This window comes from Vidua chalybeata, chromosome 27 (genome assembly GCF_026979565.1).
Source record: "Vidua chalybeata isolate OUT-0048 chromosome 27, bVidCha1 merged haplotype, whole genome shotgun sequence".
NCBI lineage: Eukaryota > Metazoa > Chordata > Aves > Passeriformes > Viduidae > Vidua > Vidua chalybeata.
Window position 1 is genome coordinate 2,998,637 of NC_071556.1, and position 15,837 is coordinate 3,014,473.

Below are 15,837 nucleotides of genomic sequence, written 5' to 3' on the forward strand. Positions count from 1 at the left end.
GTTTCTCTGGGGGCCACTTGTAGGTGAAATACCTTTTTCCTTTGCCTTCCCTCACGCTCAGCCAAGGGCAACACTGAAATAAAGCAAAACGAAACTCTGGGTAAAAAAAAAAAAAAAAAAAAAAAAGCCAGTTCTGCTTGGGGAAGGGCGTGAAAATGAGCTGCGAAGGGCGAGGAGCCTCACTGCCCGGCAAGGGCCGCTCCGGGGCTCGGGACCCGCCTCAGGCCGGCCGGACCCTGGGCCTGCCCCGCGGGCTCTGCCCCGGCCCGGCCGAACCCCGCGGGCTCCGGGGGGCCCGGGGGCACGGGCAGGGACATCCGGCGGGCCGCGGCACCGGGAGGCTGCGGGGAGGGCCGGCAGCCCCGGCCGGGCGCGGGGAGCAGAGGCCGGCGGGGCAAGGCCCGTCCGGACCGCGGGGCCGCATCGCCCGGGCCCCGCCGCAGGGAGGGCACGGAGCGCGGCACGGAGCGCGGTACCGAGCGCGGCACGGAGCGCGGTACCGAACGCGGCACCGAGCGCAGCCCGGCCCGGTGCCCGCGGCCGGCGGCGCCGCGCGGCGGGGGCGGGGACCGGCGGGGGCGGGCGCGGCCGTGGGCCCGCCCGGGCCGGGGAGGCGGCGGCGGCGGCAGGTGGTGCCGAGCAGCCGCAGGACGGAGCCGGAGCCGCAGCCGCCATTAGACAATAGGCGCCGGCGGCGGGAGCGGCGCGGGGCGAGCGGCGCGGCCGGGGCGGGGCGGCCGCGGGGCCGGGGCGGCCGGACCCGGCGCGGACAAAGGCGGCGGCGGCGCGGGGAGCCGCGGCGGGGGCGGGAGGCGGCACCGGGCCGCTCCGTGCGGGGACCGAGCCGCAACCTGACATGATGTTTCCACAAAGCCGGCACTCGGTACGGCGCGGCCCCGGGCCGGAGCGGCCGCGGGGCGGGGCCGGGCGCCGGCGGGGCCGCGGGACAGGCGCGGGGGCTGCCCGGCCTCCCTCGGCCCCGCGGGGTCGAGGGGATCGAGCGCCTCCCGCCGCCGGCAGCCGCGGCCGGTGCCGAGGGGCGGCGGGGCCGCAGGCGGCACCCGGGGAAGGGGCCCCACGGGTGACCTTGGGCGCGTCCCGGGCACGGGCGCTGCCCCCCGGCGGGGGCTCGGCCCCCGGTGCGGCGAGAGCGGGGCGGGCTCGGGGCGGGGGGGGCCCGGCGGCCGCCGGCTCCGGCCCCAGCGCTGTCTCCTGTTGTTCAAGGGCTCCTCTCACCTGCCTCAGCAGCTGAAGTTCACGACCTCCGACTCGTGCGACCGCATCAAGGACGAGTTCCAGCTGCTGCAGGCCCAGTACCACAGGTACGTGCTGCCCCCGCGGCCGCGGCTGTCCCGCAGCCCCGCCGGGCCGGCCGGTGCACGGGAATCGCTCCGATCCTTCCGCTCGTCGCTCCGCTCCGGGGACCGGATGAGAATTTGGGGAAGGGGAGCCGGTCGCGTATCTTGGGACACCTTTGGCTGGAGGAGCAGCTCGGGCACGGCGTTGGTCGTGTCCACATGGGAGCCCAGCGAGGAGAACGCCCATTCCCTTCTCCAGCCAAGGTCTTTCCTCCAAGTGCTGCTCAGCCAGGACTGCACAGACACTTGCCAGGCCTCCTGCCTCTTGCTGGGAGTTTTCCTCAGTTTTTCTCGCTGGCTGCCATTCCTGGACTGCAAATGCTGCAGGGAGCACTTAAATCCAAAAGCTTCTACTTTTCTGTGAATGTGTGTGGAAATAGTGCTGCTGACCCAAAAGCTGGCTTGAGACAATCTGTTGCTTTGCGTGTGTGTGTGTCTGACATAAACATGAAGCCCTTCGGTTTAAATGGTCTGGGTGATGCCCTCTGCCACGGCCTGGCGCTGGTTTTGGTGTGTGCACTGGTGCCATGTGGCTGCAATGTCCCCCAGCCCGGGCTCTGCCTGCGGGCAGGTTACAAGTTTGTGGTGGTGTCATTTTGGCAGCAGCAGGCAGAAAAACTGCTGGGAAGTGGCCATTTCCTGGTGTCTCTGTGCCTTGGCAGTGCCATCAGGGGGGTAGGGGTTCCTGCTGAAAGGGAAGCTTCCCCCCCCCCGTGCCGCTCCACCCCCTTGGACTTAATCTGCTCAAGAAGGAGCAGGTTTTGTGTAGGTGAAGCTGTTTCTTGTTTGAAACATAAAACCACAGCACATGCTGGCTGCAGTTGCTCGGCTGGTGAGTTGGAGTCTCATAAAACACTGGGAGCAGCGGCACTTTCTCTGAAGGGTGTGAAGAATCTAGGAGAGAGGAAAAATCCTTGCTTCTGGAGGGATGTGCTGCACTTGGGCCTCCCCCCCCCCACCCCCATCCAGAAGTGGGTCTGGCTTTGGTTTTGATGTTGTATTGGAACATCTTTTGAGTGCTGCAGACAGGTTCTGTGCCAGAATCTGTCCCCAGCTGCCAGCGATCTGTTGAGGAAAGGCAAACCCCTCCCTGGGCAGCCAACTCTGCTTCTCCCCAGCATTCTGCTTCCTGTGGAATGGATTTGCCTGAGGGAGGTCAGCGTTCTGCTGGTGGATAGCCTTGTGTCCTTTTCCTGAATGTGTGTGTTGGGGAGGGCTCCAGCTGAGAAAGTGGGAGCAGGCTCTGTGTGGTCACTACTGTGCCAGCACAGCCTGTCTGGGCTCTGCTCTGGCCACCCCTTGAAGTCCAGATAGTGATGTCCAAGAATCCAGCCTGGCCGGGATGAGGCCATGCAGGAAGCAGCTGCTCTGTGGCGATCAACTCTCTCACCTCCTGTTTGTGGTTTTCTTACTGTTTTCTGGCTTTTCAGCTTGAAGCTGGAATGTGACAAACTAGCCAGCGAGAAATCGGAGATGCAGCGTCACTACGTCATGGTAAGGACCGGCCCAGCAGCCCAGAGCAGAGTGTGTGGGTGGCAACACCAGCAGGTGCCTGTGCCTGGGCTCTGCCTGGCAGGGAGCCCACGCCCCGCAGAGCTCCAGGGCTCTCAGCAGGGCTGGAATTGGCTCTTCTCTGAAAACGGGGCTGTTTTGTGTTGGCTGCATGCAGGGGGTTGTTGAAGTGCACGGTGGGAGGGAGTTTTTTGATGTAGAAAATGGGGCCCGGTGGGGGATTGCTTGATGGGTCCTTGGCCCAGAGGAAGTGACAGCTCTTACACACCTGAGAAGGTGATGCAAGGTGCTGGTGTGCAGGTGTCTGGGGACTCTGGGAAGGTCATGGCCAGTGAGAGACAAAGCAGTGCTCTGAGAAGTCATGAAACTGGGAAACCCCACAAGCCAGGTGTGAGTTAGAAGCAGAAATCAGCTTCTGTGCCAGGGCTAAACCCTGTGCACCTTGTGGTGACCCCGCAGCCTTGCTGAGCCGTGGTGCTGAGTGCTGGCACGTGTGAACCAGCACAGGGTGTGCAAGCCCCAGGGCAGTGCTTGGTAAATGCGTGAGAAATGGTGCCACGTGTGGGCAGCAGGCTTAGCTGTGGCTTTCCAAGAGAACAGCCATGTTCTGGTGGGCAGGGTGAGGGTTTGCCTGCCAGGTAATGCCTCTGGAGCCCTTGTAGCACAGGGGAGGGATGCCAGGCAGGGCTGTGGTCTCTTCCTTTCCTATCATGGAGTTAATGGGAGGCTGCAATACTGTCCATGTAGATGAGCTGGTTCCTGCCTGCCAGCTGCTGCACCTGCCCTGGAAAGAAGAGATAAGATGTAGAAATTAATAGAGCAGCTCTTCAGAGCAGAGTTAAGACTTAAAAAATGAGAAATAAGGGAGCTAGCTGGCCCCTTCATCTTTCTCTACTGCTCTTGTGGCCAGACTCTGAGGCTGTGGGGAGCAAGGTGTGCTTGGGGCTGGGGACAAGGAGAAGAGGTCACAGCTCTCCTGGTGTATTAATGGGGAAGCCTGCCCTGTTCTCACTGGTAAACAATTGCTTCCTGTGCCTCGCAGTCTGCACGGAAACCCTCATCTCCAGCAGTGGCCAAGATACATTTTTATTTTTTTTTCCCCTTAATGCTGGCAGTCACCAGAATTGATTCAGGTTGCTGTCAGCAGCAGAGGGGAAGGGCTGTTACTCGTGGCGCAGCGCTGGAGGCTCTGCAGGCGCAGCAGCTCCTGCCTTGTCTGCGTGGCTGAGCCGGAGCTGCTGCCGCTCCCCATCACGGGGAGCCAAGAGGAGGGTTCCTGTGAATGTGCAAAGCTGCTACAGCTGCTCTGATTTTTGAATAAGTCACAATTGGCAGCTTGGGGGACGGGCTCCTGCTTCCTGCTCGGTCTTCAGAATGCAAAGAAGCCTCGAGAGCCCGCAGCAGGCTGAGATCATTCTGATACCAAGCCGGGCGCTTCATCGCCTTGTGGCGTCGGTACCAGGATGCCAGTGATCTTCAGCTAAATGAGCACAGATGTGGATTGTTCTTTTCCCTTTGGAAGAATCAGGATTGCACCCTGCAGGCTGCAGGAGGAGGTTTCTAAACTCTCAAAACATCAGCCTTTTAAGAGCTTCTTCCAGGGGTCAGGAATTAGTTGCTTCTGCCAATAGATTGTAGCTGCCTGTTGCTGCTGTGCAGGGGTTTTCTGGGTGGATTGTTTTTGTGTGTGGAGGGGGAGGTTTCCACATAACTCCTTCCTAAACAGCTGGAGCTGTGTGCAGCTGGATGTGTTACTTGCTAGATGAAGTCCAGTTGTGATCTCTCCCGTTTGCTGCTGAAGCAGTCATGTGGGCTTTAGGATACTGGCCAGGCACAGCTCACAGAGCCAGGCTGCCTCTCTCCTGGCTGTGCTTAGGGAAGGCAGCCCTGAGCCTTTTTCCAGGTTTGACACAGCATCACTCACTCTCACCTTGATGCAGACTGTGGAAAGGTGTCTGTGAGGGGAGTCCTGTGGGGCAAGTCTCCAGTCTGGAGCAGGGTGGGCGGGGAGCACCTGGAGGGTGTCTCTGTGCTTGCCTCCTGCTGTCTTTGTTTCCTGGGGCTTGCCTCTGCTCTCCTGCCTTGCCCAGCCTTTGTAGAAAAACCCTGCCAGGAATGCAGTGGTGGTTCCCAGCACTTACCTGGCAGAGACTTGACTTACAATTTGTTTTGTTCTCTTCTCTCCTGCTCTGCAGTACTATGAGATGTCCTACGGGCTGAATATTGAAATGCACAAACAGGTAGGGGGAAGAGCATCTCCAAGTGCTGTAATTCCTGAGGAAAGTGGGCTGTCTGCTCCGCCTTGCTCTCTGTCACTTCAGTTGCCTTTCAGGAGCTAGAAATGCCATCAGCCTGTAAAATGTCAGAGCTGCCTTTGAAATGCAGGGCCCCCCACCTCTCAGGATCACAGTGCTGGCCTGGGGGCTACCATCCTGGGCTCTGGGCACCCTGTGGTTCTCCCCAGGGCCTGAACAGATACTTGAGCACCAGGAAGGGTCTGGAGCTGCGGCTTGGAGACTCTGTGGTAGCCTGGATAAGTTTGCTCATTACCCTCACTGGTGGTTAAGTTGTTAATTATCCTCAGTGACTAATTACCTGTGGTGTTAACAACATGAGCCTCCTCTGAGCCCGTCTCTATCTGGCTCCATCCAGCTCCAGTCACAAAGTCAGCTGCGTGTCGTGGCTCAGTTTAAGCCTCTTAGCACAGTTCTGTTCCTCACAAAGGCACTTGGTGCTTCTGATCCCATTGCCCTTGTTGCTAAGCCCATGAGACTGGCTTCCCTGGGAAAACCTGGATCTTGTCGAAAAATCTGAGCCACAAATCCTCACTGCTGTCCCACGAATGTCTCCCAGCCTCATCTGCTTCCCTGTGGTGCTTTTGGGGTTCCCCTCAGCTGGTTTTGGTGTGTACCTGCACCCTTTGGCTCTGTATTTCGAGTCCTTTGGAAAGTGATTTGCAAAGGACTGCTAGCTTCACTATTTGCCAGGAGAAAAGCATTTAACACCCCAGAAGTTGCCACTGCTGCTGTGAGGGGAGTGAGGAGGCTGCCCAGCCCCTCTGGTCTCCCCCAGTAGCCCCAGTCCAGCAGCTCTGCTGGGGAGGGGGAGCCTGAGAGGGCTGAACAGCCATGTGTATGTCTGTGTCCACGTGGCAAATGCAATTCAGCACATCCCCACCTGGCTCTGCAGGAACTTTGCTCTCTGGTTGCTCCCAATTTGTTAAATGAATGTCGGGGACCTGGAGAGGAAGAGGAATAAGGAAACTTTGCTCTTTGCAGTCAGCAGCATCCCTTCATTGAACTGTGCAGAGAGAAGCCTCAGAGGGCAAGGGGATCCCCATGGCACCAGGATGCTGCCAGGAGAGTGGCTTTTCTCAGAGCCATCTGGGGACTCAGGCCTGCCCAGGGGAGGGGGGAGGTGGGGCAGCTGATGCTGTGGCTTCTCAATCCTGAGCTGCCTGACTTTTCCTCTTTATTTCTCCCCCCTTTTAGGCTGAAATTGTCAAGAGGCTAAATGGGATTTGTGCACAGGTTCTGCCGTACCTTTCACAAGAGGTGAGTCCCCCCAGCTTGCTGGCATGGAGGCTGCTGTCCCTCTGCAGCCAGCGAGGTGTCACAGCCCTGCAGCACAGGCAGCTCCCCACCCCTGGGCTGGCAAACCCTTGCTTGCTCTCAAGGTGTGGGGACCAGCCCTTCAAGGCAGGGTTGGCTCCTGGAGCACTGTGTGGTGGGTAATGTGCCCCTCTGTTGGTCCACCCTGCTTCTATCTTGCTCTCTATATATTACTGTATTCTAAAACTCTAAACTGGAAGTTTTGTACCCTGTGATATTACACACTTCTAATCAAACTTGTAATCCCAGTGTTATCAATCAATTTTGGAAGCTTTCTTCACAGCCTCGGGTCAAATGCAGTGCTCTCTTGGGAGTCAGAGTCTGTCAGCACAGAAATTCTAAAATTCTCAGTATGCAGAACTCCAATACCCTTCCATCCCTTTTGTGGCAGCTGGGGACAAAGCTGCTCCTGCTCTCTGCTGCCCGTGGCTCCTGAGCCATCAGCCACATCAGCAGTGGGAGCTTTGGGTGCTAATCAGGGGAGAAGGACACTTAAAAAAATACCTCCATATGGAGGATACCTCCTCTCATCCTCTTTGAGATCTGGTTCCTCTGCCTCATTAATTAATGCAGCTGATGGGCTCCTCCCACTCCCCTGAGAAATTCATTGGGGGAGGGGGTGCTTGGGAGTTGCTGTCTGAAGGGAGGATTAAGCACTTCTAGAGCTGTATTTTCTGTCTCCCCTGGAGGCTGAGCTCTGAGCAGCTCTCCTGGCCCTTTGGGGGTTGGAGGCTTCTTGCTTGGGGTCAGTGCTGGGCTTGGGACACAGGTTCTGTTTTTCCCACCCACCTGTTCTTAGGACAGACAAAGTCGCTTGCTGATCAGATCAGGGTTGCCTAATAACTAAGCCCCAGCTAAATCTTTTGCATCTTAATGCAATCCTTAACCCTGTCCTGCTGCCAAAATGAAAAGAAAAATCCCCTTGCTGAAGTGCAGTGGACGGGCCTGGTGTTTCAGAAACCTCGTGCTCTGCAAGGAGCAAGTAGAGTTCTCCTTTATTTTTTTTAAGTATGTGATCCATCCATTTTTTCTGCCTGTGTTTGGGACACCCAGCTGCTGCTGAAGTTGGTATCCAGAATGTGTCCCAAGGAGCTTCTCAAAAGCTTCTGATTTTTAGGGCTTGTTTTGTTTGTTAGAGGGTCTGTGTAGGTGAAGGGTGGCAGGATGAGACACTGCCCACCTTGGAGCCTTCTGGCCAAGGATCTATGGGTGTGTGGAGAGCAGGACAAGGCTGGGGGTAAGAGGGGACCTGTTTAACCCTGTGGTGAGGATGGGGATGAGACAAAGGTGCTTCCTTCCCTGCTCCTTGCTGCCCTAGGCCTGGGTGGGAGGCCCTTGGGTGAAGTGTGTGCAGGTGTCTCCAGCTGTGGGGTAACCAGCCTGATTGTGTGGACCGGGCCCCTATTCTGCTTCCCTGTGGCACTACAAGTGACCCCAAATTCCTCTGTTTTTTCCTCGCCAGCATCAGCAGCAAGTCTTGGGAGCCATTGAACGAGCTAAGCAGGTCACGGCGCCAGAACTGAACTCCATCATCCGTGTACGTGATGTCTAGTTCGGGTTGGGAGGGGTGGGAATCCAGGCCTCTGGCCAGGACACAGAGCTGGGCTGTGGATTCTCGACCTGGGGACATCAGGGGACCACTGCTCTGGTGCTGTGGCTGCAGTGGGACGAGGCTGCAAGGCTGGGCTGGCTGTGCTGGCACAGGGCTGGTTCCACCCAGGCTTGCTGTGGTGTTTGCAGGGGTCCCTGCTCTGTGCCAGCAGGGTGGCAGGAGAGGAGCTTTGGTTTTGAGCAGGAACCACAGTAGGCACTCAGCATGAAAACACCATCTGCTCTTGGTCAGAGTTGTGAGTGAGGGCTTTAACTGCAGCCTTGGGACATGCCAGAGCCTGAGGCCAGATGTCCTGTGGGTTAGGGGCTGCATGTCCTGCTGGGGACACAATGTTGAGTCTTCTCTTGAGGTTGTCGCAGCAGCAGGACTCGAGAGCCTCTTTTCCCACCCAACCCTGAGGTTTAAGCTTGTTTAAACCCCTGGTTTAAGCTTGATTGCTGGCACACTGTGGCCAGCCCAGGCCCTTGCTTTGGGCTCCAAGTGCACTCCAAATGACAATACCCCCGTTGTGTCTCTGTGTCTGTCCATCGTTCCCTACAGCAGCAGCTTCAAGCTCACCAGCTGTCGCAGCTCCAAGCCCTCGCTCTGCCTCTGACTCCGCTCCCCGTGGGGCTCCAGCCCCCGTCACTCCCCGCTGTCAGCGCCGGCACCGGGCTCCTGTCGCTCTCGGCCCTGGGCTCGCAGGCTCACCTCTCCAAGGAGGACAAGAACGGCCACGACGGGGATGCCCACCAAGATGACGACGGCGAGAAATCGGATTAGAGCAACCGGGGGGCCGGGGGAAGGGGGCTGGCAGGGGGAGGGAGGGGGCGGGTTAGTGCAAAATGCAGTATCTCTCTCTAATTGCTGTGCAGCAGGGCCGTGGTGACCTGTGCTCGGTGGCAGCTTGCCAGGCCCGTCCCCACGGGCGGGTGGCAGGGCCTGGGGGTGTCCCCAGCGCCGTCCCCGGCTGCTGCACAGCAATGCAAGCACCATAGCATTACCCGTGTGGCCAATCGTGCTCTCCCTGTGCCCAGCCTGCCTTCCCCGTCCCTCCTCCCACTCACTGAGCCGAGCCAGAGTCTGGCTTGGGCTGCTCTGGGGCCACTTTGCCCCCTGGCTGTCCCAGCTCCTCGGTGCCATGTGGCCCCTCCCTCCACCTGCTGCTCCCCCCTCGGTATTTAAAGATTGCCCCTTGATCCTAACGGTTCTGCACAACTCCCTGCTAGGATCCCTGGCCCAGAACAATCTCCTCCCTTCCCCAGGCGCTCTTGGTCTCGTCGCATCGCCCTGGCCCCGTGTCCCCCGCGCCCCTCCTGCACTAATACCAGGCCTAACAACAGCCTTGCTGTTCTGCATGTACCTGTTCTCAACCAGCTCTGGCTGCCAGGGGCTTCACCCTGGGCTGGAGGGGGGAGCCTGTGCCACCTGCTCCCCCCAGCACAGCATCGGGCTGCGGGGGCCCGGGGGGCTGGGCAGAGGGGGCAGGCAAGACCGAGAGCCTTCCCCAGCCTCCCCCTCCCTGCCCTGCCCTGTGTAGAGGATACAGCAGCTTTCTCTGTTCTTATCTCCGTGCGCTAGCGTGTCTTCTTAAAAAACAAAAATGGAAAAAAAAATAATAAATAATAATCTGGTGTTTGTATATAGTTCTTTAGAAAGATCTTGTTTTGCTTTTTGTGTTTAATCACTTGACCTATAATAAGAGGAACTGAAAATGCTGTATCAAGGACGTACAAGCTGTGCCTTTCAAATAAAGAAATAAGAAGGTTGGTTAAAACCATGACTTGCTGCCGCTTTCTTGTTGCCTTTGGGATGAGTTTAAAATATTTCCCTGTGTCTCCTGTCCTTTCAGATGGGGGACTCAGTTGGGGAGAACTGAGTTTTCCTGCTTCACCTGTGCTGTGGGAGGTGTCTGGAGGTGCAGCCCTCCTTCCTTCAGCTGGTAGCATATCCCAGATTATCCTTCCTTGTTGGATGTGCTGCTCTCCCTCTCTGGAGGTTTCTCTGGGAGCCAGGACAAGCAGGGTTAACATTCACACCTCTGGCTTCTCTTGTAAGGGCTGGTGGAATGGGGCCACATTCCCACAAAGTCCCTGTGGCCTTTGTGGCTCTGGGACACCCCTGCAGAGGTGGGGGCTGTGCCACAGCTGCAATCTGCTGGAACCAGGGCCAGGAGGATGCCCGGGCAAAGCCAGAACAAACGAGCTCAAGGTGAAAGTGGTGGGTGGTGAAAAGGGAGCGGGGGACTCTCCAGAAGAAAAGCAAGGAGCGAAGTGCCCCCAAGGTCTATCAGCTCTGTGCTGCTTTGGTAACATGTGTGGAGGTCCCTGCGGGCTGCCACAGGTCTGCTCTGTGTGTGCATAATTCATTTTTCCTGTGGGCACAGAGGATAAGCTACTTCTGTGGCTCTCAGGCCCCTCTGGAAAATCCGGCCTGCGGTGCCCTGGGGCTGAGATTGCTGTAATGGAATTGGCTCTCGATAATTAGAGCTGTCCTCTGGCTTCAGAGCCTGCTCCACCCTGATAACATCTTCCCCTCGGTATCTCTTAGGCCAGTTGGAGTGGGAAAATTTCCTTCCTCTGGGGAGGAAGCCGTGCTGGGGGAGTCCTGGTGCACCCAGCACTGAGGTGTGGAGGGGCTGGTGGGTTACAGAGCCCGTGGGCAGCCCTGGGAGAGGGGATGTTACTCCTGGTGGATATGCAAGGGAGGAGGATTTAGGAGAAATTGTTCAGGGCTGCTTTCAGGAAGAGAGGTCACTCTTGTTGGAGCTAATCAGCGGCCTCGGTTCACTGGGCAAGGGGGTTGGACAAACCACGAGGCCACTGGGGCTGGGGAGCTGCTCTGCACTGGGCTGTGGGGATCTCCCTGCTCCCTCTGGGGAGCTAACCCTCTGTTAAAGTACAAAGAGAAAACTTCTGGGCTCTCCAAATCGCCTGCACCTTCCAGCAGGTGCTGAGCTGAACCTTGTGCTGCGCTCCTGCTTCCCATGATGTTCCATTCCCAAAGCATTTCCCTGCAGGTTGGGGGTCACCCTGATATCCCATCCTACTGAGGAGCAGGGTTGTTCCCTGTGCTTCCAGCCTGGCTCTGTTTACCACTCTCTAAAGGGAGTAATTTCATTCAGCACTGAGCCCAGATTTGGGCTCAGATCTTAACCACATAACAAACTGCAAGTCTAACCCACACCAACAGCAAAGAAAAGGGTTAAAAATACCTCCCTCGTGCCTCTCCCAGTAGCTGCAGACTTGAGGAAACAGCTTCTCTCCTTCCAAACAGGCCTTGTAACCTCTCAGAAGGCAGGAGCCCCTCTCGGGCCCTGCAGAACAGCTCAGCCCTAGCGAGGACACAGCTGACAAGGGCCCCCCAAAGCTGCTCAGGGATGCTTTGAGACTGGCTCCTGGCAGAGAAGCCCTTTCTCCTCGTGTTCCAGAGCTCGTGGTGCCAGACTGGGACAGGGCTGATGGTCTGAGAATCAGCTCTGCTGCCCCAGGATCCTTGGGAAAACTCAGCAGAGGCCTGACTCATAAAGGGTGGGTAGAGAGAGACGCAGTGGCAGCCCCTGCCCTGCTGCCCACAGAGGCTGCCGTGGACACAGGGGCAGAGGGGCAGGACCCCACCTGGCAGTGCCCCATGTCCTGAGCACCAAGCAGCACAGCATTACCCCAGGCTTGACATGGATTCCTGCTCACAGCTGCCAGGGCTTTGACAAAACTCTGCTGTCACCCATCTCCTCCCTTCCACCTGCCTGGCACTGGAGGGTCAAACCCCGGCCTCCTTCCTCCTCCATGCAGCGAGCAGCTGGCAGTTTTTCACTGGGTTTCACTTGTTTGGCTCCTTCCCGCAGGACAGAACCCCCAGCGGGAGTCGGAGTCGCCTCTGGCACATCCCCCTGTGGCTCCCACCCTCCTCAGTTCACAGCCCAGCTCTGCCTGAAACAATGGCACGGGAACGGTGGAGGAGCAGGGCTTCCTTCCCAGCTCACCGCTAATGCAGGAATGCCGAGCTCTTCCTGCCTGCAGCGAGCACCAGATAAAAGCTAAAGGAGGCATCAATAATTAAAAACCACTCAGAGCTGGTAAGTGCAAACAGGAGCCAACACTGATCGAAGGCAGAGAGCGGAGTCTGTCAGCTGCTGGGGTGCTCTGAGGGCTCCCACTCCTCTTTTGCAGCCCCTGGAACCAGGGACACCTGGAGGGGACACCTGTCCCCAAGGGCTCTGGGGACATGTGGCTTTGGGGAGTGGACACCAGCACTGGGGGTTTGGGGATGAGGAGCTGCAGTTTGGTCCTGGAAGTGGAGCTCAGGGAACTGGGGAACCTTGGTTTCCAGTACAGCTTTGGCTTAGATCTCACTGGTTTGGTGCCAGATCCTTTCCTCAGCTCCCCTTCCCATCCCATGTTCATTCCAGGACTGACTCCAGCCAGGATGAGGTCCCTGTTTGTGCCAGCTGCCCTGGGAAATTCACATTGTCTGATGGTGCCAGGAACTATTCTGTTGACTTTGTGCCTCCTCATTCAAGCAGGCAAACAAGCAGCTGAAAATAGGATGGTTTGATGAGCCACAGCCACCCTTGGTGTCTCTGCAAAACGTGGTGGGCTCTGCCCTTGAGCATCTCCTCTGGAGATGTGCTGGACACAGGGGCTGTGTGTGGGACCACCATGGCATGGAGCAGGACACAGCTGGGCTGCCCTGTGCTCCCCTGTGCCAGGCTGGCATTCAGGGAGGGAGCTGAAAGGCAAAATCCCGGGGTAATTCCAGCAGCAGCAACCTCTCTTGCTGGGATCCAGTTCCAGATGGAGCTCCTGGGTGTCCCAAAGCCTGCGTGGTTTGATTTCTCTGCTGCTGTCAGTATTTGCCTCTTGATCCCAGCATGGATTTCAAACATCCTTTGGGGCTCTTCCAGGCCCTGCCACCACCAGGCACGAGCTGTGGCTGCTGCAGGGGGGGGCTGAGCATCCTGCAGTGGTGACAGCCAGGTCTGGGCTGTGGCTACTGCCCGGGGACAGCAGCAGGACCATCTCCTCTTGCTGCTGGGGGTGCCAAGGGTTAAGTGCCGTTGTTTTCTCCCATCCAAACACAAATTAATCTCCGGGTTACAGGCTGTGCTGCTCCAGGGCTCATGTCAATCACTGATGGAGGCTGATCAAGACACGTGTGGCACCCATCACTCCCGAGCTGCCTGCTCCAGGTTTACCTGTGTCACTCTCCCGAGACAGGAGCACAGAGACTGCCGAAGGAAAACTGGCAATTTTCAGAAAGGAGTTTTGAAAAACGCTGCAAAACATCTCCTCGGTCTATCCTTCCCCTGAAACACGATCTGAAATGTTTCCAGCCTTTGAAAATACACTTTCCTTAAAAAAAAAACAAAACAACTCAGCTCTCCCAATAAGGCAACACACACGCACAGAGAAAAAAAAAAAAAAACTTTAAAACTTTACATTTGGATTAAGATATGCAGATACAGGATGTAAACACAGAAAACATCTATGTGACTGCACAGAAGGGAGGGTTTTGGAGGGTTTGAAGCTGGTGTCCATCACTGCCCGAGTCAGTGGCTCTGCCCAGAGAACACCTGTGGCTGGGGAAAGGTAAAGGGGCAACTGCTGGGGCTGGGTTGGCTCCTTGCCTGGGACTGACAGGGTCTGGGGCCAGCCTGGCCAGTGCCGGGAGAGCCCCCAGTCCTGGCTGGGGAGGAGAGCAGGGACACCAGGGGATGGATGGATGGATGGATGGATGGATGGATGATGGATGGATGGAGGGATGGATGGATGGATGGAGGGATGGATGGATGGAGGGAGGGATGGAGGGAGGGATGGATGGAGGGATGGATGGAGGGATGGAGGGATGGATGGAGGGATGGATGGATGATGGATGGATGGATGGATGGATGGATGATGGATGGATGGATGGAGGGATGGATGGATGGAGGGATGGAGGGATGGATGGATGGATGGAGGGATGGATGGATGGAGGGAGGGATGGAGGGAGGGATGGATGGAGGGATGGAGGGATGGATGGAGGGATGGATGGATGGATGGATGGATGGATGATGGATGGATGGAGGGATGGATGGATAGATGATGGATGGATAGATGATGGATGGATGGAGGGATGGATGGATGGATGGAGGGATGGAGGGATGGATGGATGGATGGAGGGATGGATGGATGGAGGGAGGGATGGAGGGAGGGATGGATGGAGGGATGGCATGGGGGCAAGAAGAGGGAGAGCCTCCAGTGCCCAGCACCTTGTCCCTGCCCCAGCCGCTGCCAGCATGCAGCACGTAAATAACACAATGAATAAAATATCAGGATGAAATGTGAGGCATTAAATATTTAACCTCGTGCCTGCCTGCGCAGTGCCCAGGTACAGCTGGGCCCTGCAATATTTAAAGGTTGCTCCTCGCTCGCTTTTCCCACCCCCGAGCGCGGTGACTTCGCAGCAGCCGCGGCTGGAGGGGTCGCGGGGGACCGGGCAGGGCTCCTCGGTGAGTTCCCCTCCGGGACCCTCCGCGGGAGCGCTCCCCGGCCGGAGCAGCCCCACGGATCCCGGGCCCGCGGCCCTCCCGCCCCAGCCGCCGCCGCTCACCGCCCCACGTTACTTTGAGTGGCAGCTGGCGGCAGCCGCAAGGCCTCGTGGGCCGCGCAGTCTGCCTGCCCGGGCCGCCCGCGGCGGGAGCCGCGCCTGCTGCCGGCGCCGGGCCGAGCCCCGCGGCAGACCCGGGCCGGGCCGCTCCCCGGGCCCGCGGCGGCGGCAGGGACGGCACGGGCCGGCCCGGGGCGCCGCCGCCGTGAGGGCGTAGCCAAGGGCTGACTACAACCCCCAGCGTGCCCCGCGGCGCCCCCTTGGGGGCTCCGGCCGCCCGCTCACTTCTCATTGGCCGTCCCGCTCTCTGACGTCACGAGCCCATGTGGGAACGGCGCGGGGCGATTGGCCGGCGCTGCCGCAGCGGCAGCCAATGGCCGGTGCGAGCGCCGCCGCTGCGGGCTGCGGGGCCGGTTAAGGTGGAGCGGGCGGAGGGGTCGGGATGGGGCAGCCCCGCCGTGCCCGCCCCTCCCGGTGGGGCTGGTCCCCCGGGACCCCGGCTCGACTGTGCACCGGGTCCCGCTGCCCCTGGGGTCCCCGGCCCGGCGGGCACTGTCCTGCTGCACTCGTGTGTGATGTCCGCCCCCGGGCGCTGCCCCGCCGCCGGCCGGTGCCGCGTCCGCCCGCAGCGTCGGGGGCGGTAGCAGCGCCCGGCGTCGCTCCCCGGGGATCGGGCTGCCCCGGGGACGGGGGATGCTCCGGACCGCGCAGCGCGAGTGGCACCGCGCTGGGGGCTGCGAGCGCGGCGGGGGCCGGGCCGGGGGGAAGCGCCCGGTGAGCTCCGGGCCGGGGGGAGGCGCCCGGTGAGCTCCGGGCCGGAGGAGGCGCCCGGTGAGCTCCGGGCCGGGGGGAAGCGCCCGGTGAGCTCCGGGCCGGGGGGAAGCGCCCGGTGAGCTCCGGGCCGGGGGCGCCGCGCGGGCGGGCGCCTCCCGAGCGGCTCCGTTCGGGACAGCAGCGGCGGCTCCAGGGCCGGCGCCTTCCCCGGGCTCCCCCCGGTCTCCGGCATCGCAGGAGCTCCGGTGCCGCGCTCGCGCTGTCCCGAGCCCCGCGGGAGCGCGCCTCCTTAAGCGGGCGCGGGCGGCCGGGGCGTGCGGGGCCGGGCGGCCGCTCCCCCCCCCCCCACCGGGGCCGCCCCCGCCCCGCCCCGGCCCCGCCGGGGGCGAGCGGAGACCCCGGGAGC

At 59.5% G+C, this 15,837-nt stretch overlaps 1 protein-coding gene across 2 annotated transcripts; it reads left to right on the forward strand.

Moving 5' to 3' along the window:
- Positions 1-741: 741 nt before the first annotated feature.
- On the forward strand, positions 742-9,855 carry TLE5 (TLE family member 5, transcriptional modulator). Of its 2 annotated transcripts, none has more exons than XM_053966243.1 (7): positions 742-883; positions 1,225-1,322; positions 2,789-2,852; positions 5,066-5,110; positions 6,362-6,424; positions 7,944-8,018; positions 8,637-9,855. In XM_053966243.1, the coding sequence occupies exons 1-7, from the start codon at positions 857-859 to the stop codon at positions 8,853-8,855; spliced, it is 591 nt and encodes a 196-aa protein (XP_053822218.1). In that variant the 5' UTR covers positions 742-856; the 3' UTR covers positions 8,856-9,855. The 2 variants fall into 2 exon arrangements, with proteins under 2 accessions (XP_053822218.1, XP_053822217.1); XM_053966242.1 differs by having other exon boundaries at positions 744-883; positions 8,634-9,855.
- The last annotated feature ends 5,982 nt before the right edge of the window (positions 9,856-15,837 follow it).

Coding starts and splice junctions, on each gene's coding strand:
- TLE5 (XM_053966242.1), top strand. CDS start 857: ATGATGTTTCCACAAAGCCGGCACTCG. Junction 6,425..7,943: donor TGCCGTACCTTTCACAAGAG/GTGAGTCCCCCC, acceptor TTTCCTCGCCAG/CATCAGCAGCAAGTCTTGGG. Junction 8,019..8,633: donor AACTGAACTCCATCATCCGT/GTACGTGATGTC, acceptor CGTTCCCTACAG/CAGCAGCTTCAAGCTCACCA.